This window comes from Amyelois transitella, chromosome 2 (genome assembly GCF_032362555.1).
Source record: "Amyelois transitella isolate CPQ chromosome 2, ilAmyTran1.1, whole genome shotgun sequence".
Taxonomy (NCBI): Eukaryota; Metazoa; Arthropoda; class Insecta; order Lepidoptera; family Pyralidae; genus Amyelois; species Amyelois transitella.
In genome coordinates, this window is record NC_083505.1 from 9,715,445 (window position 1) to 9,742,364 (window position 26,920).

General features: G+C 36.6%; 1 protein-coding gene across 9 annotated transcripts; it reads left to right on the forward strand.

Annotated features, from left to right (window-relative positions):
* Nucleotides 1-24,994, forward strand: LOC106129048 (ral guanine nucleotide dissociation stimulator). Of its 9 annotated transcripts, none has more exons than XM_013327483.2 (8): nt 4,806-5,034; nt 7,249-7,629; nt 18,188-18,292; nt 20,134-20,285; nt 21,690-21,800; nt 22,291-22,426; nt 22,853-24,302; nt 24,575-24,994. In XM_013327483.2, the coding sequence occupies exons 2-8, from the start codon at nt 7,459-7,461 to the stop codon at nt 24,706-24,708; spliced, it is 2,259 nt and encodes a 752-aa protein (XP_013182937.2). In that variant the 5' UTR covers nt 4,806-5,034; nt 7,249-7,458; the 3' UTR covers nt 24,709-24,994. The 9 variants fall into 9 exon arrangements, with proteins under 9 accessions (XP_013182938.2, XP_060800753.1, XP_013182937.2 ...); XM_060944755.1 differs by having other exon boundaries at nt 18,191-18,292; XM_060944738.1 differs by having other exon boundaries at nt 7,309-7,629.
* The last annotated feature ends 1,926 nt before the right edge of the window (nt 24,995-26,920 follow it).

The window sequence follows — 26,920 nt, forward strand, 5'->3', positions numbered from 1 at the left end:
GTGTAAACATTATTATTGTGCATTGTAGTGAGTGCTGAGTGGCGGTTAGCATGTAGTGAGGCAGGGACAGGTTCTGTTGGTGGGCCCCAGGGACGGCGGCGGCGGGGGCTTCGGTGCCGTTACGTGCGCGCGCGCGGCTCCGCTGCCACGACGCGGACGTGCTTCACTCAGTTCGTGCGCGAAAGTTACCTGCGTCACTCGAAGGCATTTCCCTTGCACGCGAACACCGTTTCCTCAGTGCGATTTGGTGAAACAAATTAGTTTACTAAGCCAGGACGAGCAGTGTTTGGTGCGAAGTGATCGTCAAAGGTGTATTCGGGAGCAGACTCTGTTAACCTATAGATTGTGAAGTTGTGAGAAAGCGTGTGACGTCAGAAGGGCCGGCCTGCGCGATCATATGTTGGACGCGGATGCAGTGATGGAATGTGGCGTGTTGTTATGGTGACGTGATGGTGATGTGCCTCGGATTACCTTAAAGCTGAAGCGCCGCCACGGAGCGGATCCTTCACGAGAACGATGCGTAGAAAAAGATGAGCCAGGATGCGGAGAGCTTGGTAATATCACTTTTATTGCCGTAAAATGACAATTTCGCCAAATACTGATTGAACTACGTCTCGATCCCTACAAAGATGTTAGGTATATGCATAAACTTGCACAGGCAATTTAAAAATTGGCTATTTATAATGATGATATAAAACGTAGACGTTACGTATTTATTCTACATCTACATCGGACTATGACGTTCAAGGCTACCTACGTTGCCACACGGGTCTGATTGTTGCAATACTTGTTTTATTTACCCATCACTTATTATCCTTCTGACAATACATATTCCAAACCTGGGTAGGTCTGAGAATTTAACATTATCCTTACTGTAGCCATATAAATAAGTTTCGGGCGTCAAATATAAAAATGTTTGCGTAACTAAAATGTAAGTTTCCGATGATTTCCGATATCTTAAACCTATTTATTATTTCGTATTAGAATTCTACTGGCCTCTGTCAAAGACCTGATGATTCATTTGTGTAGGAGTACAGCGATACATGTGGGTGATACACGGTTTTAATCGGTTATTGACTGACCCAAACGATCGTGGGGCACTCAAATTGGTTAACACCTTCCTTCCTCCTACCTTCTTGGTCATATGCGATTGCCAAACCGTTTCTTTTTGCGACTATATATATATAAATATATATATAGTCGCAAAAAGAAACGGTTTGGCAATCGCATGGTATTTTATATATATATATATATAAAATACCTATCTAACACATGTGTGAGTACGATTTATTTATAGTATTAGCAGAATCGTGTAATGTATAATTATTCATAAGTAAGTACTTAATTTCGAAATTTGCAACGACGGCATTGCCGGTTGCATAACTTTGCCTAGGAAAGAGTATATGTTTTACGAGTGGTGGTGCCACATTGCTAGTGATTGCATAAATACCTTCTACTGAGTGTATGTGTACGAGTATTAATGAACTTTTAACAAGGTCTCTGGTTGATTCGAATGGGAGGATGGCAAAAGGCACGGACTAGGCAGGAACTGCAGGAAACTGAAAAATACTATATAATTTTGCCATTTCCTCTCACGTCTCCAATGGGATGCGTTTAAAGTGGTTAAAAGAAGGTCGTGCCGCAAAAATCATGACAATTGACAACGCTATAAAACTACCTACAGCACAAGCAATATCGTGGTGTCGAAAGCGTCCGTGGGAGCGACGACTTCGAGGCGCGGTTTACCTCACTCGAGCCGCTCTAGTTTCTGCGCCATTGTAAATGGACTTGAATTTCTTCTACCCAAAAGATGGGAATATTAATTGAGGATTTTATAAATTTGATGATGTAACCAGTGCAGGCAGTTTCCCCAAAGTTGACTTCTTCTTCTATCATCAACCAAGTCCCACCTAGTTCCGAGATTATTTAAGTCTCAGAGGGTGTAAAGAAGCTCGTGCTAACTTCAGAATTCAGTAAAGACCCGACCTTATGAAATAGAAATAAATTAATCAGATCATCTTATCCCTTTATTGCTATACCTAATTATTGAATTCAAGAGTATTTAAAAACTCCTCAACTTGAATGAATATTTTACTTAGCAGCATGAACACCAAACCTACGTGATCAAATTTACTTTTTTATGGTAATTCGCCTGGTTTCTCCATTCAATCCTGTTCACGCATATCTACATTACGTTCGTAATAAGCAATAGTAAATTGTAAGTGTTAGATAACTGAAGTTTATCAATGTAGCGAAATCTTCGAAGCGGCGCTTGGCAGTGCTAACTACGGCTTGAACTGTAAATGTTGTAACGCAATTCGGCAACGTCGCATTTTTCCTTAGAAAGCAAAACCAGCCGGACCTTTAACGACACTTTCACGTCATGTTACGTAGAAACTGAGCAAAACTTTTGTAGATTTTTTTTGTCTATTTTTACCCGAAAAATCAAATAGGCAACTCAGTATGCAATTACTTTATATCCCACTTAAAATTATATAATAAAAATTTATACATTTTTTTTAATACCATGTGATATACTGAACTAAACCAACCAATGTGATATAACTAAACCATAAGTGGAATATTTAATAATTGACCCATTGTATTTGTGCCGTGTGGTTCCCGGCACCAATACAAAAAAGAATAAGATCACTCCTTTCTTTCCCATGGATGTCGTAAAAGGCGACTAAGGGATAGGCTTACAAACTTGGAATTCTTTTTAGGCGTTGGGTTAGCAACCTGTCACTATTTGAATCTCGATTCTATCATTAAGCCAAATAGCTGAACGTGGCCATTCAGTCTTTTCAAGTCTGTTGGCTCAGTCTAACCCGCAAGGGATATAGACGTGACCATATGTATGTATGTTTTTATGAGTACATTGTATTAAAAACAAATAGGCAACTCAGTATGCAATTACTTTATACCCAACTTATATTATAAATGCGAAAGTATGTTATTTTTCTTTTCATGCGTTATTTACTGGACAACTCTTCTTGAAATCATATTATCTAATATCGCGTAAGTATATTAAAATAATCAAGAGTCTAGAGAAAGACATAGAGTTTCATCCTGTGGTAAAAAGTATAGTTTATGTGGGAATTGCGAAAAACCTGTATTCTTTAGTAGGTGGGGCTAAATATGTTGCTTTTTGTTATAGCCAAGAAAGCTAGTCATTATATAAAAATTAAAACGCGTTGAAGTCTTTTCTACGAAAATTAAAAATAATTAATTTTATTTTAAAACTGTAGAAAATGTACTTTCCTACGAGAACTCCTATGCCATTTTTAAGGAAGTTCGATAGCCGAATGTAGAAAAGGAACCATTAGTTGGTTAGGCCATGTGCGTCTTTCGTATGGGTGTGACAGACCTTTATTTGGGTATTTTGTGAATTGTGCTATTGGAGGATATTTGATTTAAGTTCCCCTTCGTTCGATATCAATCGAAAAATTTTTAAAATCGTAAAATTTTAAAACCCTTAGTGTAACAAACGCTTTCCTGAAAACCGCATCAAAATCGGTTAGGCGAAACGCGATATAATAATCACAAAAAAGTCAGGAATTCCATAAAAAATAGTAAAAACACAAGTCGGTGGACGTCACAAAACCATTATAGTAAAAACAAAACCCATTACAAAAATTGTAAAAACATTAATTAAAACTCTCGCTAGCTGCATGAGCTATCGCTTTAATTTTTATATACAAATATTGTTCGTTTAATAGGATATAACTGGGCGGTGCGTAACATATAATGTACTTATTTTAATATAACACAATATTTAGGTAGCATTGAATCAATAGGTTCTTCTATTAATATACTAATATTATAAATGAAAAAGTCTGTCTGTCTGTCTTCAACTGATTTTTATTAAGTTTTATGTGAATATTGTTCGAATACGGGTATATCTGAGGTCAAACTACAAGTACTTTTTGCAATAAATTTTCAAGGGAACGGAGAAAACGATAGGTTATCTAAGTGTTAAGTGGGTGGAGTTGCGGGAAAAAGCTAGTTTTAAATATGTAGTTAGATATTAAATTTTTATTTATTATCAGAAAGTTGTGTGGTAGAAAATAGCGATTGCGGTCAAGGTAAGGAGCTTTTTAGCGACGCGTGACGTGATGTTAAATTGGCACATTGGTTTAGTGCGGCTCGCTAAACGAGTAAAAAACATGAATAAAAGGCTTTCTTACATCCCTCATATGTATGATAGGTATTATTATTGCGACAAATAATATTTTTTTTTATATACTCGTAAATCATCATTTAGGTACTTTATTTATGTTATGTAAGGCTAGTTATAGTTTGGCCGCAGCGGTATTCCATCTTACGACTATTACTCGGAAAGTTTAAAAGTGTGCAGCAATGGATTATCCAGGGTAGCGGCTGTAAATCTTGATTTTCCTACCTGCTTGACTTTACTCTATTAATAAATGATGAATACTATCGGAATTAGGTCAACATCATGAAACACGATGTGCGTTAACCTACGTTGATTGTAGGACTCGACTTACTCGTAGGTGGTATCGAATATTTGTTGCGAGATTAGACACTCCTACTAGACTCCTAATAAATACAGCATTAATATATTAACTATTACTTCCTCACTATCGTACGTAACGCCTTAAGGTAGGTGACACATTTGTGTGCATGTATCTACCTACTTCATAAATGGATGGATGTTTAGGTCCAGTCATGACGTAGGTTATCAAAGTGACGTTGCCGTTTGGAAAATACAAGAGAAGCCCGCACATGCGTGGTTCCCTTATATTTCTGTCTTTATAATGTCCTCAGTTGAGCGCAGACAGACCGCTACTCGTCGCTCAGTCAGACGTCGCGCGCCCGGCGATACGCGCGGAAGGGCTTGTCAACATTTTACGAAACGTGATTTCACTCAGTCGCTTGTTATCAAAATACCAAAAATTGTTTACATACTATAAGTGCTAATAGACGAATTCAGTCTTAAGTATATACTTTAAATCTAATTGTGTGTTATTGTGAGTGCGAGGACCAGTGCTAACATTATATTCGAATGTTTTGGTATGTTGTAAATCGAACCGGCGTTTGTACGGTGGCAGTAATTTGCATTGTAATTAGTTATACCTGAACCAATTAAGTTTATCAATGTGTGTCGTAGTCAATGCCAAGTGTATAATTTTTTACTGACGATCACTTGATAAATAATTTCGAAAATTATTTTATTGTGTGATTACACAGCAGAGGAAATACCTAAAGATACCTAGGATCTGGTTAAATCCACCACTTTATCAATTTCCGGTAAAATACCTGTACAAACTTATGTACTTACATGATTTAAGGAAAGTGTCTTAGTTCTCGACGAATTTAGCTTATAATTATTATCTATACCTAAGAGAAATTTTAATAAGTTACTTTATTCATTTATTTTCCAGTAAAATATATAAAAGTTGAACAACAAGGTGCGATGTGCACCAAGGACCAATGAAATCTACCTTTTGTACTTATTGTGTGTCACCACATTCCGCACCTGACGGGTCCTCGCTTGCCACCTGTCGATATACATACATACAAATTCGGCAGAAAGCTGCCATGTTAATAGCTACGCCCAAAAAGGGCGAAAATTGCTCAGCACATGGACGCTAAACCAGCAGCTGTCAGCCCTTAAGGCTGTGATTGGCAATCAAGTTTTGATCTTACAATACTTGGTATTTGCCGTTGGATGAGACTTTCAAATAATAATGTTTTGCGTAATGGGCGATGCAAACAATGAAAATGAGTTATTTATAATTTTAAAATCCCCTCTATTTTTCGACAAAGCCACTTAATCCTCAATACACTGAAATCTGAAATCTCTCCATTACTTATACATACTCATAAATAAGTTTACTTTATAGGACTCTTTGAATTTAACCTAGATAGCGTCTGTGTAGGTACTGAGTCAGCCGCTCCCATCCTCAATTATCCAATTTCCTTGTCAGATATCGACCTAGTCACTAGTAGTTACGGAGCAATCCAACATTGAGTGCCCAACTTGTGTTTTTTATTTGTACTTATGATTCTACCTCTACGCGTACCAATCTTTTTTCTGGCGATGTTTTTCCAAATGTTTTCACTTTATCCATTTACTGCGTTTTTACTCTTTTTTTATCATTTCGGAGTACGATAATGTACAGATCAAGAAAATTGACACTACAATGTTATCACATTATTCATTGTTGACAGTGAAGATAAGATGATAGATTATGAGATGCAAGAAATGCTACGAAAAATAATCATAATTACTAAAGTCTCTCTAAATAACTACGAATTTGAAACATTTAAGGATTTAACCTGCTTTTATTTCCAAGTCCGTTCTGCATAAATGACTCAGGTATAAAAGATTACCTGAGTATCTGCCTGTTATACCTGAGTCTTTTATTTAATCACTCTGAAGAAGTACCCCTAGTTAAAACTTATTTTTATAAGGTGTTCTAACATTTTATCTCACCTCGTGTCTGTATATAGTAATGAAGATACGTACATTATAAGTATCTAATGTATATGAACGATTTATATACAACTGAAAACTACTCCCGACATCTTGACGAATTATAATATTTTTTTTCTAGAGTAGTAATAATAATAGCTGCAGATACATAAATATTTTATAGGCAGCAAATTATCCCACAGTAATGTAAAAATGTTCCATAGTTAAAATGTTTAACATTAAAATGTTGTGATTTAAAAGACAACATGCCTAATTACGAATAAACACAACTATAATTAAGTGTGTGGGACTTCTTTTTGTTTGTTTGTAAACACTTTTGAGGATATTTTCCAGTGAACCAGGGAAATTACTTACGCATTATTTTAATACAATTTTTTTTATTAAGGACTGAAATATTTTATTAAAATCTAAAAAGATTGTTGGTCGTTGCGTTGTAAAATCAGTTTATCAATTAATAGGAGCACCGGTGATAAAGTTTCAATCAAAGAGGCGCAAATGTATCAATCAGTTTCGTGAGTAATAATAGCTTGACCTCCCCGACCTAGACCTTGGATACTCTTCATATTTGATCTTATCATCTAGGTCGAATTGTCGGACATGTCCAGAGTAATATCTTCATACCGCGTGGTAGTTTGTGTGCGAGTTTCAGTTATCGGACATCAAGGCGCCGAAAGAAAGCATAGCGGAGGGTTTATTACTTGCATTTACGACTTTTTTACAATGCCAGCTATTGTTTCACCCCACCTCATAGGACACCCATTACTTACTTTTCTAACTATTTTGTTAAGGCATAGGTACCCTTGGTGTTGACTACAATGACTAACTAAGGTAATAAATTATACTGTTAGTGAAGAGTAAGTTTTTGCGCAGCTGATGCATGGCATCGGTATTTCGTTAAATTCAAATTCAAATAATATAAAGTATAAAAAGACATAAAAATATGAAGATTAGTGACATTATCGACGGAGACATTACGTTTGATAAAGAGGTCGGTTGAGATGTTGGTGCGGGGGTGTGCGGGGGGTGAGCTGCGGCACTCGTTGGCAGAGCGCACCAAAGCGCTGGCTGCGCGCTGTCATGCGCTGCGGTCGCCAGCGCGCGCCGACCAGCGCAGCGCTGAGCGCCGCCGCCCTAAGCACCGCAAATCGCAAACCCGATGGTATGTCAAGGTAAGTTGGTGACCTGGATGGCGCATTAGTGGCATTAGTCTTCTTTGGCTGTTTTTTTTTATATTTATACCCAAATTTTAAGAATAAACGTGATAATTTGTTATGATTTTTTATTAAGCAAGTGAATGTACTTAATCTACATGTAAACCTACGGGTATACCTACTAGAATACCTACTAGACTTAATGTTTCTTTCATTTGTTTTATTATACTTTATTTTATGAATAAATCCAACAAACGTACAATACCTATACATATCTTCTTACTTCATTTGAGCACAAAGGCTCACACAGGATATTGTTGTTTACATAGAATTCTCTTCGTGGTATGAATCAATACCGTGATTAAACCTATTTATGACCGATTCATTCATGCTGTCGGCGTCATCTTTGTACGTACCTTTTTGTAATGAGTACAAAAATTGTATTGATTGCTATGCAAAATTAAATTACTATTTGTATTAGTAACTCAGATCCAAAGGAACTTTGATTTTGTTAAAAAAATCGTCAGTTTGTTATATGTGTTGAGTATTTTCATTAAGAAATTTTTACACGAAAATAATAATGGCATCAAAAACATCTTGTCAAAAAACCAAGTCTCGCAGCTCAGTCTTTCTACCGTAAAAAGTTGTGAGATCCATGTAATACCAAGTCGGTTAATCTATTTAGTCTCTACTTAAAGGACCTTCTGCCTTAAGTTATTACATAAGTTATTACCATGCCAATATTAAAAATATTTTACGTTTTTAATAAATAGATCGACTTGGACCACCCTATACCCCCTCCCGTTATGCATCATATAGTAGGTAGGTACCTACTAGTACCTGTAGATATCTACACCTATTATTTTCTATTATACAGTAATAATGATTCATTAACTACAAATGTAACCTTGTAATCCTATACATTTATATGGGATTACAAAGTTATTCATGCAGTTGGTGTATTTAGAAAACTGGACCGAAATTACATAATATTTATTCTAAATTGGAAGCGTCTATGACTGCTAGAAGTTCCTTATAATTTTGATGAGAGGTGAGTCAGTGAGTGACAAAATTCAGAAACTTTAACAAGTTGTCATTCTTAAACTACTGATTGTAATTGACTGAAATTTTAAATATACCGTGTTTATACAATGCCTGATTAGTTACTGAAAATTCTTCTCGTTTTATCTACAACGAAATTAAAGGGGGTCGAAAATAGCCTGAATTGCTTCGAGTAAAGATCAAGCTCCTTGGGGTAGACAGAGTACAGACTTCGAAAGACTTGCGACAACTGGCTCTGTCACGAATGCCACGATTAGCTATATAGGCTTGGTTTAATGATGGAAGTGCGATTCAGTGAGTTTAGATATTTTATAAGAAAGTACGTTTCTCTTTATACAAAAAGAGTCAAACTTTTAAAAAAATGGCAGCAGCATTGAGCTTATTGGTTGAAAGTAGCTTCATAACAAGTCACTCTTCCATGTATGCTATATACACACAACAACAAACTGAGGTTCACAATAAGTCTGTATTAGTGAAGTTTACGCGATCTTAGATAGGCTTATCTTGTGAGTGCAGGCTTCGTTAGAAATGCAGGTCAAGGATGTGAGTGTGAGTGCGAGTAGGTCGGTGCACGGCAGTGTGTAGTCTGCGCAGGAATGCAATGGTTTACTGCATTATTTTAGTTATGCTATTGATGTATTTAAACGACACAAACATTTTTAATTAAGGGTGTAGTTGGGAACCGCATAAAACATATAATGGGGTTGTAGTTGGCCTTCGATAAAAGTACATACATATAATCACGATTACTTCCCTACTATATGGACACGGATTAAAGTACGAGTATGTATTAGGAAATTTCTGAACCAAACCAATACTAACTAATTAGTAGGTATCTTAATTTTAGCTAAGACATAAAAACTTTGAACTTGAAATTTTTATCATTGCCTTGACGATAATATGCCAGGAAACACTTTATCAGGAAAGATTATCGCCGGTTTGGTGATAAAATACGGTCAAAGACCTTTTCCCGATTTTAGCCTGTACTCGTATAGTTATCTGTTGTTGGGCAGCGTGCCAGACTTGGTTCCAGACTTTACACATTGCTATTCCGCATATAGGTACCTATTCTGTCTGGATACTATTTATTGGGATTCCTGGCAATGCAGAACTAATCTTTTGTTTTAGAAATTCTTTAGAATTGAATAGTCTACTGCAATCGAAATATTGACGCGTCCGTAACTTGTTATGTTATCGATGCGTATCTTTCTATCGATTAAGTTTATTATTGGCTTAATGTGTACTTGGACTTGTAGTTTTAAATTGTCCCACTCCAAACATAGAAGTTTCAAGAACTGAAAATATTCTTGGGAAATAGGTATAAGTAAATTAAGTCACGGTTATTTCACTCTCCTGGTTGAAAAGTAGGTCAAATACTTTCAAGGCCGTATCCAAAGCCCGAGGGTCCTTTCTGATGTTTCCCTGAGATGTTTGCACACCCAGGTCGTGTTCATTAAAATTGTGCTTAAAGGACATATATACTTATTGCTTTTTATGTGAACATGAAGCGTTAAAGCATAATCCTCTTTGATACATTATCCTCCTTGCATTGTCCCAGTTGTGTTCTTGCTTATGTCTTATCCTACCAAATCATGATCTGACCATGACCTTAGAGTGGTGAAGTCAGATCGCGGCCAGCCATTTCTTCACATTTTACAACTTTGTAATATGGCAGTTTACAGGACAATGACTGCAATTAATCATAATATTGTCCGTAGTGTACTACAGATTTAGGTCGGATGTATGGCCTCTGTCTCTATAGTAAAGTTTGTGTGACTCACGTTTATGTTGTGTCACCAACTAAGTAATCATACGATGTTTACGAATTTAAGTGGCCCTGACATTGACCTGAACTGATTAAATTCCAAGAAGAGCTATTATAAAATGCGAGTAAAACGTTAAAACGTTTTCGCAAAGAAGCCAACATTCTCAAAAAAAAAACAGGAATGCCAAGTTCTGCTGTATTGAGATGGAAAAAGGTTGCTCGTCCATCGGCCCTAAAATCGGAATCTCAATTTTCCTTTCCCAAGCTTTTCCCCTATTTGACAATTACAATCTACATGGGAAGAGAAGCGGCTAGCAGACACTATGGTCTTTCTACCAGACCTGCATGAAAGCTTGCACTGAGTGAATGTGCGCCTGAATGTATGTTGAATGAAAGGTCTCTAGATTTCCGATGAGACACTTCTGAGATGTAAGGAGGATTTAAGGATTTAAGATAATCATAACAAGAAACAGCAAAAGCGGTAAAAAGTTCCGTAAGATACCTATAAAATATTTCATAGTGTCATTACCTGTTGAACCTAGTAGCACAAAATCAATGATTTGCCAGGTCATCTTTCCACAGGTCGCGGGTTCACGACCGTCTTCCGAGTTTAGAAGCGGTGCTCGAACCGTATCGATTGCAAAGTGTTGGGGCCGACGAACTCCGACCACTTAGGTTTCATTATCATGGAAACTAGTCATCCTTACTGGATTCACTGTTCCATAACGATGAACATGTCTCTAGTAGGTAAGCAATTCGTTGTCCCGCAAGTCGGAAACAACTACCTACAATTAATGACTGTTTTGAGTGGTAAGATTTTTATTATACCTAAACAGCTTATTTTTAAATAATTTTACTTAAAACACGTAAAACAAAACAAAGAGTCAATAAGAAAACCTTACATAAATTGTGATGAGTGACGTATAAAAAAATTGGTAAAAAATCGTAGATTGAAAAAAATCTCCTCGTCCTTCTATTGTACATACACGATCGTTAGCTATAAGGTAGTTGTACTGAAATCTGTTACAATTTTGCTAGTCCTGAGTGTATTAAGAACACAGTAGCAATGGTGACACAAAGCAAACAAATAATCACAAGAGGGTGAGTCATGACCGATTGTAATAGCGCCGAGTTAAAACCAATACAAGGCAGACCATTGTACTTCAGGCAGGTCGTGGTCTAGATATCCATGTCGCTTTGTACTTCGATCCACTTTTTTAATCGAAACAGACACTTATCGCTGTGATTATAACATTTGTGTTATAGATGAACCGTTAGGCTAAAAGTAAGTGTATCTAAGAGTCTACAAGTCATAGTCAATTAGTCACTATAGAAATCAGTTTACTACAAACACTACAAGGCTAGGTATGTCTTGACTTTATAAAAAGTACTTTGTTTTATAGTATAATAAATTTCCTTTTTACTACCTATGTATATGTACAGACTATTCGTTGAATGACATAGGCGGTATCTTAACCGTCGCCGTCACGTGGCAGTTATGCATTACTTCATAAGGGGAAAAAGGGTACTTGACTAATACGGTGAAGAAACTAGCACATGCCTTTTGAGTTCATTCTCGGTGAAAAGATATGGTGACGGAGTGACCGACATTGTATGTGCCAAGCCTACGCCTGCTTAGAAATATAACGGCTTAGAACCATTCAGTTGACAGACAACAATGTAACTGAATTGAATAGAAAAAAAGATTCAGAGCCTGATATTTTATTATGGTTATTACCTACAGAATACGTTCATGTTTCACTGTATTAAACAAAAGAACTTGTTATTGTGAAGTTTGTTGGAGTGTTTATTTTACAAAAGTCTTGTCCCCATGTAGTATTTGTTTAAAAACTTAAATAAAAGTTGCTTATTGCCATTGTTAAAAAAATTGTGGACACGGTCACTGGATACCGACCGATGGCATCGTCTTACCCAATAGTTATGGTGTTCCGGGTGCCATCGCCGGCGCAGGCGCAGGGTGGGCACGGCGCGGCAACCAGGCGCGTCCGTCATGCTTGGCGCCCGAACGGTGCCCTCCTTTGAATTTCTAATTCTATGATGACTGCTGATTTTTATTTGTACTTTGCTTCACTAGTTCGTAATCATATGCAAAAATATATAAAATAATTAGCAATATAAGTAATTATTGTACTGTTTAGTAAATATTGATTAAAAGCATTATAAAACACAAGCGACCCGCCCCGGCTTCGCACGGGTGCAAAATTAAAAATATTATACATAAAAACCTTCCTCTTGAATCACTCTACCTGTTACAAAAAACCGCATCAAAATCCGTTGCGTAATTTTAAAGATTTAAGCATACAGACAAACAGACTAAAATAGCGACTTTGTTTTATACTATGTAGTGATTTGTAAGGTAAAATATCGACAAAACAATGTCTTATTTTTTAAGGAAAAGTACTCTGCATACAATTGAGTCAGCGTTCGTCGTGATATCTCTTATAATTATGAAGCTTTTGTTGTTTCCAAACATTTTAGCTTAAAATAAAAGCAGTGATGCAGAAAATGAGGTGGTAAGGTAGGGAAGAGTGGGGTGGTGCGTCACGGGCTCTCTCGGGTGGTTGCAGGCTCCATAGTGACGCAATATTATTCTATTTAAGGCTCTGACAATACCTACTATGCATAACGAAAGGTATACTAAACCTCGATCTTTTACGTCAGATGCCATTTAAAAGTTTGGAAATAAACTTAGTAACATGATTCTATTTAAAAATCCTTTGAATGAGACGTCAATAATTTAATATAGGAATCGATATGTAATGTTTCATTTTCCTGTATATCATTTAAAATTGATTGGATTACTCATACATGCTTTTAAACTACAGTATGTATCTTGCAGTTACAGCTTATTATTGCTTGTGAGCATGTTCATTTAGATTTAATTGAGTACGAAAAAAATGGTAGCTGATAAAAACGTTAAAGTGATATAAGTAGATTAATTTATGAAATATTTGCCTTCCAACTCGAATATAAAAAAATTTATAAAAATAAACTTTAGTTTGTGTAAAAACCGATGTCACTGTGACGACAAGGCAACATCAGGATAAAAATTTTTTTTTTCAGTAATTTGGTAAAGTTTTTAGGTATGTAGGTGATTCCTTATTATAAAAAATTATTCTTTTGTTAGTAAATTATAGTAGAAGGCTTCTATTATATTGGAAAATAGGAAAGTGCAGTGCGGTCTTAATTGATGGGTTTCCTCCGACCTCCCACGGTAACTTGCAATAGCTTGCCAATCGATATCATGAGACTAGATGCAAGACTCTATGCAGACATTAAGTGTTTGTGTATAATAAAATAACATAAAGAGGTTGCTAAAAACCTTTATACTTTCTATATTTTCTCACCTTTGTCGACAGTCGTACTAAAAATATTTTAGTTCCTTTAGTGGTTTCTGTATAGGTACCTATATTTATTATAATAATAAATAAAATGCAAAAGATATGCAAGAACAAATATCCAGTGTTGTTTGATGAAATTGATGTCTACGGCGTCAGCTCTACAAACCCACGCGGCTACGAGTTTTTGTCATAATTTTGTAAGAAAAATATTTAGTTCGCCTGTAAATTTTATATTTACCTATAGTTATTACAAAAATAAGAATATCTGCTTTACCCGCAGCTTCGCCTGCGCGAATGAAGCGCCACATTTTTAGCAAATCCCACGGCTGTTTTCCAGGATGAAATATACCCTATGTCCTTCTCCGTACTTCACATTATATGCAGGTAGGTATATATATATATATATATATATAATATATATATGCAAAATTCATGCAGATCGTTTCAATGGTTTAACTGTGAAGAGGCATTTAGAATAAGTATGGGTTCCGTATTGCTCAGAATGTTATTTTGTCTGATAGTATCAGTTTTTTATGTGGATTAATGGGCATGTATTTGTCAAGCACGTATTCACATATTGTGAAATGTAAATTCTGAATGCTTTCTACGATTGACGTGACTTGTATGGGAGTTTCTCATCTTAGTAAAAGCCCGGAGACGCGTGCACAGATTATGAAAGATGTATTTTTATATGGAAAGTACTTACTTCCACTTACATTTTTTATTAATTTAAGTAAGAATGTTGTAATCTATACTTGCTGGCTATTTGGTTCAATGAATAAATTTACGGGTTAAATGCACATGCACAGCACAGAATGCAACGAATTATTATATAGGTAAGTCTCATTAAAATGTAATAAATACATGTAATAAATTTCATCTACCGAATCCCCTCATATTAAAGCGACTTAGTTAATTACCACGTTGTGCGAGCGTATTATTTTGTGTGTTATACTCGTAAGAATTATTTATTATTGCCAAATGCTACAGCCGAATATAATTTCATTACTGCATAATATTAATTTTTCATGAAATCGTACTGAGATTTATTCTAAGTCACGTTTATGCGCGCTAATTAATGTGGAGCCGCAAAAAACGCGTGTCAAATTGTCAAGTCACGTGCGACTATACCTAAGATCTCAGAGTCGCTTTTTTTATTTTATTTTTACGAAACTTCAAATATTGTATTATTAAGTACCGGGTGGTTTCTCGCACTTTAGGTTACAATTACGACATCCATGATAGATGATCATGGATGTCGTATAAGGTGACTAAGGGATAGGCTAATAAAAATGGGATTCCTCTTCCATACCTGTCAATATTTGAATTTCAATTCCGTACTGCTGAACGTGACCTTCAGTCTTTTCGAGATTGTTGGCTCTGTCTACCCCGCAAGGGATATAGGTCTTATGTTTTTGGTAATTCATACGAATGTAATAAGCGAAATCAAGTGATTTTGACGTGCCGTGTGGTTCCCGGCACCAATACAAAAAAGAATTGAACCACTCCATTTCTTTCCCATGGATGTCGTAAAAGGTGACTAAGGGATAGGTTCACAAACTTGGAATTATTTTTTAGGCGATAGGCTAGCATCATGTCACTATTCGAATCTCAATTCTATCATTAAGCCAAATAGCTGAACGTGGCCATTCAGTCTTTTCCAGACTGTTGGCTCTGTCTACCCCGCAAGGGATATAGACGTGACCATATGTATGTATGTAGTCTACTTTAATTTCGACACCACCGCAACGACCTCGATGGTCCAGTGGTTGGCGCGTGAGACTATGAAGTTGGCGGTCCAAGTTCGAGCCCTAACATGAAAAAAAAAAACATGAAATTTCTTTTTTAATTTTTTTTCTTTTGTATTGTTTATGTATGCTTCCATGCTGATAGGTAGCGAAGAATTAACTTAGTTTTTGTTGCTCGCGCCCTGATTGTTAAAGTCAATCAAATCAGTTTATCATATCTCTGTATCTGAATTCTATCATTAAGCCTTTAGCTAAACATAACATTTCGATTTTTTGACTCTTCCGTAATTCGTTAAAAATGAAGCCCTGATTGTATATAGCATTACTTACTTTTGTTGGTATTCAAAACAAAGCTACCTAGCTTACCAAAATGGGGTGTATTATGTAAATAGTCGGTGATAGAACAAATGAGTGTAATTTGGAGCAGTCGCACGTGCAGGCGACGCGACGGCAGAAATTTGTTTGTTACATTACATCGGTGATTTATGAGCTGTTTGCATACGACCCATTGTAATAGCTAGATAAATGCTATTTTAAATTTGATTTGGTAATTGTCTCATTATAATTATCTAAAGTATGAAACAAAGTCACCATTCACTTGTTTTTCTTAGCAAGCAACGTATTTTTATGGAGTTTTATTTGGACAATAATTTATATTCAGGCTTACAAAACATTCTTTAAAATACATAAGAGCAATAATAATAATAAATATGATAACTATAATATGGCAGAAAAATGCCAATATTATTGTAATCATATCTTCAAATTCATACTCATGTACAGTAGGTACTCGCTATTTGATTGTAATGAAATCATATTCAAAGGTATTCCAAAAATTTGCGAGCCTTTTAACACGTGATACAGCCGAAAACTGTCGTGAATTGTTTTGCAGTTAGCACCTGTAGATACTGCTCATCTTGTTTAAGTATCGAACTGGATGATGCCGCAAAATACCCATAGAACAGAAGGATCACCGTGATATAATATACCCTTTTAAAATAGTCTGAAGTTGAATTTGACGACCAAGCCAACTGATGACGAGTGTTTTAACCAATTCTTTTGAAGGTTCAGAGCGAACATGTTACGATTTATGTGTTAATATAATGTATAATTGAGTGCTAAAAATAATTGTGAATCATACGTATTAATACGTTCTGTTTCCTGGATATTTTATGACTGTGCTGTGGAATCATCAATGACGTGCTCTATCGGAGTTTTTCTCGCGATCTCTCCGCGGGAGAGCAGTCGCACCGCGCCCGCGCTGCTGCATCACCGTTACAGTAAAAACAATACAATTTTGTTTGTTATAGCATTGTAAACTAAAAACGTATGAGATATTCACTCACTGAATTATTCAGAGCAGGAAGACCGAGTGCATTTAATCAGAAGAACCAGTTGCAATGTGAAAGTCCGTGATAAAATTCCAATAAACACCAGTTATGTGATGTCCACGTAATGTTCACCTATGCAAATGCATAATTTCGTAACTTTGTAGTGAAAATGTGCAGGTTGTATAAATGTTTAGTGTTATAATATTAAGTACCTTGAAACGACAGTGTGATTTGATACTAAGGCAATTAAACGCAAAAGTGTTAACGAGGTGACAACCAGATGCAATCAGCTCGCTAATCATTAGTACTTTGAGGAATCAAGACAACCCGGATACCATAGGCAAGTGTGTCAGTGTCCGACCGTGCACCGATTTCACCTGCGGCTGCGTCACGCACGTCCGCGCCATTCGCATACTCGCTCTCCACTTGGACTAGGCTTCTGATAGATCAACTTACAGAATCATTAGTTTTGCATGAGTATAGCGTATCGTAGAACGGCGCGACTGCGGCTGTAAGTGAAAGTGAACACGATGAGCGATGCGGGACACCAGCTGAGCTGACGTGACGTCGTGCGTGACGTCGCGGACATGGGCCATGTGGAGGATCTGTGGTGTCAGTAAAGCAGAGCCGGTGCTTTTCGGCGATAACGTCGATGATGAGTTTGTAAGTGCTTATCAAACAAATTATGCACGTCGTATCTATTGCAAAACATAGTATCCTTATCTTGGATCAAACTACGTGCACGCGGCGTCATTAATTAGTCATTGTACAATATCTTAAGCCCCAGACGATTTGCTGTTATAGTAAATGCCTACGTCAATGTATGTTTAGCCTTAAATCAGCGACATCAATTAAACTCGACTGCTCTATTTTATACGTTAACTACCGTGAAAGTTGATAGCTACTTATTATAACATTCTTAGCTTTTATGACGGGTTGTGTGCTGGGATAATTATTACGATGCGATTTAAAATGCACTGAGCGATGAATAACAATAACTTTGGATAAAATATTTTCTTCAGTTAAGTGTATCATCGTTATGTTTAAGAAATATGTACCTTCAAGGAAATTAGAAGAAAATAAGAAGAAGTACTAAACACTTCAGTGTCATATTAATATGTGTATAAATTTCCATCGTGAAACGCATTATCACTGACTTTTTGCAGCAACGTGACTGTGGGTTTCAGCCCTATAGAAATATGAAATGCTTTATCTTTTCGTAGAGGCCTAAATTCTTCAACATCTTATCAGATTAATTTATTTTTATTTTGATATAATTTGTGTTGACCTTATGGTGATTTGTTCCAGCAGCCGACATGGCGGCTGTGGGGCGAGGAGCGGGTGGATGGTGCCATTTACACGGTGTATCTGAAAAAGGTGCGCTATCATCGACCGACGCGAAGCGCTTCCAGTGTAAGTAATAATTATATGAACGTGTACGTATTTGAAATGAACCATTTTACGCAGGCACTATAAATTACGCGATAAATAGTTAATACAAATCATCAGTTTGAATCTTCCCTGGAGACCGAATAAAGTCCCTGAGAACTAAGTAAAAACATAATATGATTTTTGAAATTTGGAACATTCTGAAATTCTTATTTTTTTTGGAAATCGGTCTTACATCTTTATAATTTCCGGTGATTATGGAAGTGACAACAGATTTTGACCGTAATAAACATATGAAAATAAACATAGGAGTCATAGGATGAATTTGTATATTGTACAAAATTAGAAAATCTCATGTGTATAACAATATTCCTTTAGTGTTTCAGAAAAGAATATTCTTGCGTAATATGATGATATTGTAGGGTCGTTTTTGAATAGCTCAGAATCATTGCTGCACTGTCTAAAATTAAAAGGGTGCTAAGGAGTTTAACGAAACAATCGTGCAGGCTTCCATCCAAGGACGGATTTCTCTAAATTCCCTCGGCGTAGCTCCAGGAAAACCAAGTCATAAATACACACACCTTGGAATCACAATAAGTAACCTTCGTTTATTCAATACTGAAATTCAGCTCTTGTTGTGTTCGAGCGGTGAGTATGACATACGCTCGGATTTATGGTTTGTGATAACATTTTGTGGAGCACAAAGCGGCTATAAAACCGCATTGTTTACTGCCGTCTGCCGGAACACATGTGTAGATTAGTACTTAAAAATAATACATTGGGCATGTTCTAGACTCGTACAATATACAAAGTTATTAAAGTTTGCCCACGGTAAATGGATTAGTTTTTATCAATCGACGTATGAGAGACTTCATGTAGTTAGTTGCAATGCAGCAAGAGGACTTCTTTTATTTAATAAAAATATATGAATTAGTCATGAGCTTTACAATATTTTGTGTAAACGTGGTAGATTAGATACCAAACCAAGACGTGGTTGTTTCACTATCAACTAAGATTACCTTATTCTTTTCCTACAGTAAGAAGTATTTTTTAAATGACTTACTGATCCCAATGAGAATAAGGTATATTTTACTGTTAATCCAATTTTCATTTACAGTTATAAGTACATTCGTGTCGTGACTACTGAACTGAACTCAGAATAGCAGATAATATTGGCTCGTCTCACGTTTTTATTTCTTTTTTTAACCGACCTTAGTGCATGCGATATATTAATTTCATTTGATCTTAATAATTGCATTTGATGTACATGGCTTGTAATGGCGTTCAGTCACATCTCAATCTCACTCAGCACAAATATTTAATTTTTCATGCTATTAATATGAAACATTTTTTTATTATACTTCATATTCAACACATTGACAGTCACGGTTGGGTGCGGATGAAACAAGGTTGTTATTAACTTCCACCTACGTAACACAAAGGTTCGCAAAACAGCAAGATTTTTGTTTCAAGGACCAACGATTGACCACGATCTCATCACCTAGTAGTATTATGCCAAATAGTACCTACTAAAAATGTTATCGTTTATAGATTAGTAAACAAAGATACCTCCTACCTAGATGATAGATCGGTACGCATGTTTGTGTAATTTGGCTAAGAGATTATTTAAAATGGAAAGATTTATTTATTAATTGCAACAAAAAGTAAAATATACAATATTAGAGCACCAGAGAAGGCCCACGGCTTTCTTAGTCCACCCCTTGACAACATAAGAAACCAACATAGGACTGTTTTGTCTGTCTACCCCGTAAGGGATAAAAAATTGTTATATATGTATATCCTCACGTCCCTTTATTTGTGTCTTGTGTGTTCTGGTTATTTATAAAGTATCATCATATTTCCAGGAGTCCGATGACGAGATATCCCACCTGGAGTGGGAGACGGTGCGCGTGCGCTTCGTGAAGGCCGGTACCGTCGAGAGGCTGGTGGAAGCGCTGGCTACCGACGACGGGGAGCTTGAGTCCACTTATGTCAATGTGTTCCTCGCCACATACCGGTGAGTTCACCTTGTACAGGTATACCACTTAATGACAACTCAACCCAAAAATTTACTCAAAGTGATATCTATGATATAGTAATAGTGAATCGTGACCAGTGACTGTGACCAGCTATTATAAATAACCAGCTGTACCCTGGGCATCACTACTGTGAGATTTTTCAGAATTTTCACTTGGTAGATGTTCAACCACCTTTTACATAAATAGGTGTTTTATATTGGGCGCATAATGCGAAAATTCCCAATTTCAATTAGCGGAATTCTAAACTTAAAACATAAAATATCACACCCATTTTAAACTAATTTTAGGTAAAATGAAGTGAAACAAACCATCTTAGAGTTAACTAACTAAATTTGAATAATAAGTCTTATGATAATAGCATTTTGTAGGTATAATTTATTTGTGTGCAATCCATGTTTTTGTTATTATGAATTGTAGTCGCGACCTTCGTGCCATGCCCGTGAAAGTACGATGTCTTAAATAAATTAACAGCGGTATCTTCAATAAATCAGATTTGAAATAAATTCAACAGAATTTGTATGTGTAATAAAGAATATTTCGTACAATAATAGATATTTAAATGTGGTACTCACACGTTTTTATGATGAGAATAATGATAACAAGTTTAATAATTGTAAGTAAATCTACTTACAATATATTTTTAATAAATTTATAATAAAAATGTAGTAGTAGTACACATAAGATTACGTACATACGTATACATACGGTTGGCACAATTAGACTCACAGATATATTAACAGTATTTGGATTAAATACTAAAGTAAATTTAATATAGGTATAATTGTGTAACAGCGTAATAATCAAATATCAATGCAAGTGCACATACATACATAAATACATATAGTCACGTCTATATCCCTTGCGGGGTAGACAGAGCCAACAGTCTTGAAAAGACTGTTGGCTCTGTCAGGCCACGTTCAGCTTTTTGGCTTGATGATAGAATAATAAATTTCGAAATAAAGAAATGACATATATGAATAGGTCAAATTTATCAGTATTTCAGTATTTGAATTGATATAGCAAGTGAATAATTTAAGGTTCTGCGAACACTTAATATTGATTCGTCAGAACGAAGTTATGCCCTCCATATGTGGTAAACAAAGAATGTTATGTTTACAACTTCCAACTGTAAAATTGTTTACGAAAAACAACACATTTGTTTGTCTGAACGTGGTTTGATTATGAGTCTATCTAGTTGATTATATTAGTAGGCTTAGTTGTAGTCGATGGTCGCCCTATCGCATTTCTAGGTAGGTACATCGAGAGTTTATTGAAATTGTAGCTAGCTTTGAAATTGTAGCTATATGGTCTTGAACTTACTTTGAAGCTAACTCAATATGTGTGATTTGTCCAGTATATATATTCTTTCCACTTTATAACAGTTCGTTTGCGGAGTGCAGCCGAGTGCTGGACCTGCTGCTGCGACGGTACCAAGCCCTGGCTGCGGAGGAGGTGGTCCCCGCCGCCGTCGACACCTCGCAACAACACCGAAGGTAACATTATCTAAAAATTAAATTAACATAAAGCCGTACCTAAGCGATTAGTGATTTGGTACCTATCTATATCAATTTTTGGAGTCTGAAGAGATAAAGAGAAAGAGAGAATAAAAATGTAAAAAAGTGCAGAAAAGGCATTAAAGGTAAGTACGCACTATGGCTATGCTACGAAAAAATATGGCTCAGTCACTCCTTCATGGCAAACACCCCACGAAACCATCACTGTAACGTGAAATGAAGTCAAGTAAAATTAAAATGCGCGACATGGTTCTGATAAATACCCAGAACCTTCTAGTAGCTATCTTATAGTCTGGTGGACCGGACTATGGAAGATTTAATTTTTCCGTAGTCCGCATAACCGGGCCATGGCAGATTAAGTTAAATATATAAAACGTATAACACGACTCTTCCAACCGAGACTACTCTCACCGTTCTACTTGTCGTTGTCCTTCCATACTTCTCAACAGATCGGTCGTGTTTATTACAGGACTCTGGTGGCATGTCTCCATGTTTGGCTGGACACCTACCCAGAGGACTTCAGGCAGCCGCCGCACCACCCCGCGCTGCAGCAGCTACTCGCCTTCACGCAGCTACACTTACCCGGCTCTGAGCTTCATTCGAAGGTATGTATGGTGATCAAGATTTAACTTGTACGGTTCCGTACCGAAGAGGTAAAAACGGGACTCTATAACTAGGCGTCTGCTGTCAGTCTGTTCATCCATCCATCTGTCACCAGGTTCGTAGTTCCGTTGCAGCTATAGCAACTAATACTAAAAAAATATTAATAGAATATTAAGGGAAACATATTGTCTCCATACAATAAACGTGTTGTTGTGTAATATACAATCCAAAAGGATTTTTTGCTACATATTAATAACGGTAACAGTTAGACGCTTAAAATTTTCACAGAATAATTAGTGGTATATTACCTTTCTAATTAAATAAAAAATTAAATTATTATTGAAGTGAGGCTGCAACAAACGTTATTCTTAACAAACAAAAAAAAATTGTATGGATTATTTGGTTGATGACTTTTTTGTTTCTTGCAGGTATTACAGAAGTTAGCGATATTCAGCGCAGAACGCAATGGATGTGGTGGGGCGGGTGGTGTGGGGGGCGGCGTGTGCCTGGCGCCCGGCATGCGGCTGCCGGCGCATCACACCAGCAGCTACCGCCTGCCGCACGTGCCCCACAGGCATTTTGCAGAACAGCTTACTCGCATGGACATGGAGCTCTTCAAGAAATTAGTGCCGCATCAATGTCTCGGCGCCGTCTGGTCTCGACGAGATAAAGACCGATCCCACGACGCCGCTACCGTTTTAGCGACCGTCAATCAATTCAACGCGGTATCATTCAGAGTCATCTCTACAGTACTCGTAGAACCCAACCTGAGGCCCCACGAACGAGCCGACATACTCGCGGCTTGGTTAGATATCGCTCGCGAATTGAGAGTGCTCAAAAATTTCTCTTCGTTGAAAGCGATCATTTCTGGACTACAAAGTAATCCAGTTTATAGATTAAGAAAGACTTGGGCGATCCTTCAGAAAGAAAAGGCAGAATTGTTCGACGAGCTTGCTCGAATCTTTAGTGAAGATAACAACAGATGGGCTCAAAGAGAATTGCTGATGCGCGAAGGAACTGCGAAATTCGCCGACACTGTTGGAGAAAATGACAGACAGTTACAGAAATTATTGCACGAGCGGGGATCGCCCGGCGTGAGCCACGGTACGATACCGTATCTTGGAACGTTTCTAACCGATCTCACGATGATCGATACCGCTATCCCCGATACCGTAGCGGACGGCCTTATAAACTTTGATAAAAGAAGGAAAGAATTTGAGGTACTCGCACAAATAAAGTTATTACAAGGAGCTGCCAACGCTTATCATTTACCGCCCGACCCGATGTTCGATCGATGGTTCGACTCTGTGATAGTACTCGACGACCGAGAGTCATATCAGCTCTCGTGTCAAATAGAACCGCCAACAAACCCGCCTAAAGAGAGGCGACCGAAGAAAATAAACGACTATAGCAATGGTCAACAAGGACACAGAAAGAACGATTCCATCGCGAGCACAAGTTCTAGTAATAGTTCGCAATTTTATTGTGAAACGGACGGTGTTACCGGTACCGCTTGGAAGAGAGATAGTCTGGAACGAAAATCGTCGCCGACAAGGTTGTCGCACGGTTCTTCGTCGTCATCGTTACCATCTCTCGACGTTTCGTTATCGAGTGCGAATAGTGGTCAGAAGCAGGCCAATGGGAAGACGAGTGCGGCGAGTCCGGCGCACGCCAGCACCCGGAGCGGGCCGGACTTTTACATCATCCGCGTGACGTATGAGTCGGAGTGCGCGGAGACGGAGGGCGTAGTGCTGTACAAGTCTATCATGCTGAGCAACAACGAGCGCACGCCGCAGGTCATCCGCAACGCTATGCTCAAACTCAACCTTGACGGCGATCCTGATGGGTACACTTTGGCACAAGTTTTGCCAGACAAAGGTGGATATGGTTTATTTTCTGAAATTAAAAGTATTTTTTTAATAACCATCACTCTATAGCTTTAAACTGCCAGCCCAGCAGGGATTTAACCATAAATGTGTAAAAGACACATACTTTTGCATTTATAACATTTAGTATGAATAAGTGTCGCATTATATATGTATAGAAATATCCATTAAGTAGTTTGATTTCGGGTAAAAATATCTTTCAAAGCCACTATAATGCCACGTCGCTAATTATATTATTTAACATTGAATGCTTGTCTTTTTCAGAAATGCTGCTGCCTGCGAACGCAAATGTATATTATGCTGTAAATACGGCGTACAATTTGAACTTTATTCTTCGACCGCGGAAACCTCAGCAGAATGAGATTCCGAATGGGAAAGCACGCGGCAAGCGTCCTTGATTGTTAACCTGTTAAATTATTGCCTTTCTAAATGCTGCCAAGAAGAAAAGAAACGTTAAGAACGTAGATGAATTATTTGCTCTGTGAGCAGAAAATTGTCTTCGAGGACGGGAATTCACAATAAAAAATAAGAATGTGGAAAAATGGATGAGCTCGACTAGTAAACGATATTGAAATTTAGGTACATGAAAGAAATGTATAATGTATGCGTGATACACCTATTGCGTGCTCACAGATTTAGAATTAATAAGTACCTATACAAATCTGTGTGCGTACTTACATGGACATATGTCACGTCACTAGAAAATAAAGTGAAAGGCAAGCAATGAAAGTGGCAACCCTAATCGACCCAACTGAACTTTGGACATAAACCTGTGATCTTGTACAAAATCTCAAGTTCCTCCGAATATTTATTTGTGACTGTCTTAAGTGTTCTCACGTCGTGAATGTTAGTTTTGTTCTTTTCTGTTTGCAAGTGAAATTTACTAACAATGCCACCTTTATTACGTGTAGGTTTGCTTTTAAGTACTGTTTATATGTAAATGTGACTTAGTATATGTATATAATGTTAATGTAAATAATATCCTGTAGATTAAAACTGAGCCAAAGGGAAGTAGTTGCGTGTATTAGCAAGGTGCTGTCTCACTTGTCCCTGACAATGTTTAAGCTTTAACTCGAAAACTTGTAAAACCGAATTTGATTGTTATACTTTAAATTGTAGTACCTATGTGGCTAGAATTTTGAGAACATTATTGTGTAACTGTTTTGGGTAGTATTGCTAGCAATTGTACAACTTTTGTAGAAAATTTATAATTGATTTTCCTTACACGTTGAATTTTGACTCAATTTCAAACATTTCCATCTACTCTTTGTCTTAAGTAGTGATATGTACTTCCACATAAAAGTAGTATTTCATAAAGCTTATAATTGATAATTAAAATAATAACTAATTTTTATATGAAAATAACCAGACTACTTATATCCATTTTGGAAACACTCAATAAATCCCGCACAATAGCTCATAATAAAAACTTGGAAAATCAGTTTACCAACAAATTAGCGAATCGTACGTAACCAGAACTAAAAATACAAATTCTGGTGCTCACGTCATATGTTATTAAATATTAAGTTGAATAAAGTAATAAAATGAGAAATATTCAAATTATTGCACAGATTTTTAAATTTCACTGAGACTGACTCTAAAAACTTATACAATACATTTATTAAAATTATTTGTTCTTATCGATTGATTGGAAGATCAAGTTAGTTCTGTTTCAGTAACAATGATGAATTTATTTAAGATAAGTTGAATTATTCACACGCAGTGTCTATAATATTTATGTATATGTTAAACCTGCCGAGACGATATTAGATCTTAGTGTTTGTAACTATTTGTACCTAATTTATGTATAATTTTGTAGTTTTCCACCAAGATTTACGAAATAATGTTTATATTTGTGTAATAAAACCTAATGATACCTAGATTTATCTTTAATTTTATCTATACCGCATAGTCATGACCACAGAATAAGGAATAAATTAAGGCTGCAGAAGTCGTAAATAAATGATACAGTAGGGACGAATTATTCTACGCGTACATTAAAAGAAAAAAAGTATTATTTTTAGGAAAGAAATTCAATTGATAATATAAATGCAAAAGTAAGTTTGTTTGTTTCCTCTTCACGCGTTATCTTTTGAACCAATCTTCCTTAAATTTCGCGTATATTATAATTAAGTAGTATCTGGAGAAGGACATTGGGTACCTTTCATCCCGGTAAAATCTATAGTACCCGTGGGATTTGCGAAGAATCTGTATTCTCTAGTAGGTGGCGCTAAATACAGGCGGGCGAAGCTGCGGGTAAAATCAAGTTATATTTCTACTAAGCCACCTAAATCATTAGTAACGCCATCTAGTAACGTTCTACAGAAGTTACCGCAGCCAGCTTAGCATTCAACAGGAAGACTTATCATAGGTAATTCAGTTTAGATAAGTGTATTTATCTAGTTCAGTGCTTACATTTGAAGATGGTGTTTTATACTTTTAGTTACTTATCAGATATGAAAAATTCTTGATTATCTCGATTTCGTAAAATACTTGCGCTCAAGGTTTCCCTCGGGCTATTTTAAGTTATAAACTAAGAACTATGTAATTTACATCTCTATTATTAACCCCTGACGGAAAAAGAGGAGTGTTTTAGTGTGCCTGTGTGTG

Excerpts from the sequence above, each read along its gene's own strand:
- LOC106129048 (XM_013327483.2), top strand. The coding sequence starts at position 7,459 with ATGTTGGTGCGGGGGTGTGCGGGGGGTGAGCTGCGGCACTCGTTGGCA. Across the intron at positions 7,630-18,187 it reads AAACCCGATGGTATGTCAAG|CAGCCGACATGGCGGCTGTG; the intron begins GTAAGTTGGTGA and ends GATTTGTTCCAG. Across the intron at positions 22,427-22,852 it reads GCTCTGAGCTTCATTCGAAG|GTATTACAGAAGTTAGCGAT; the intron begins GTATGTATGGTG and ends TGTTTCTTGCAG.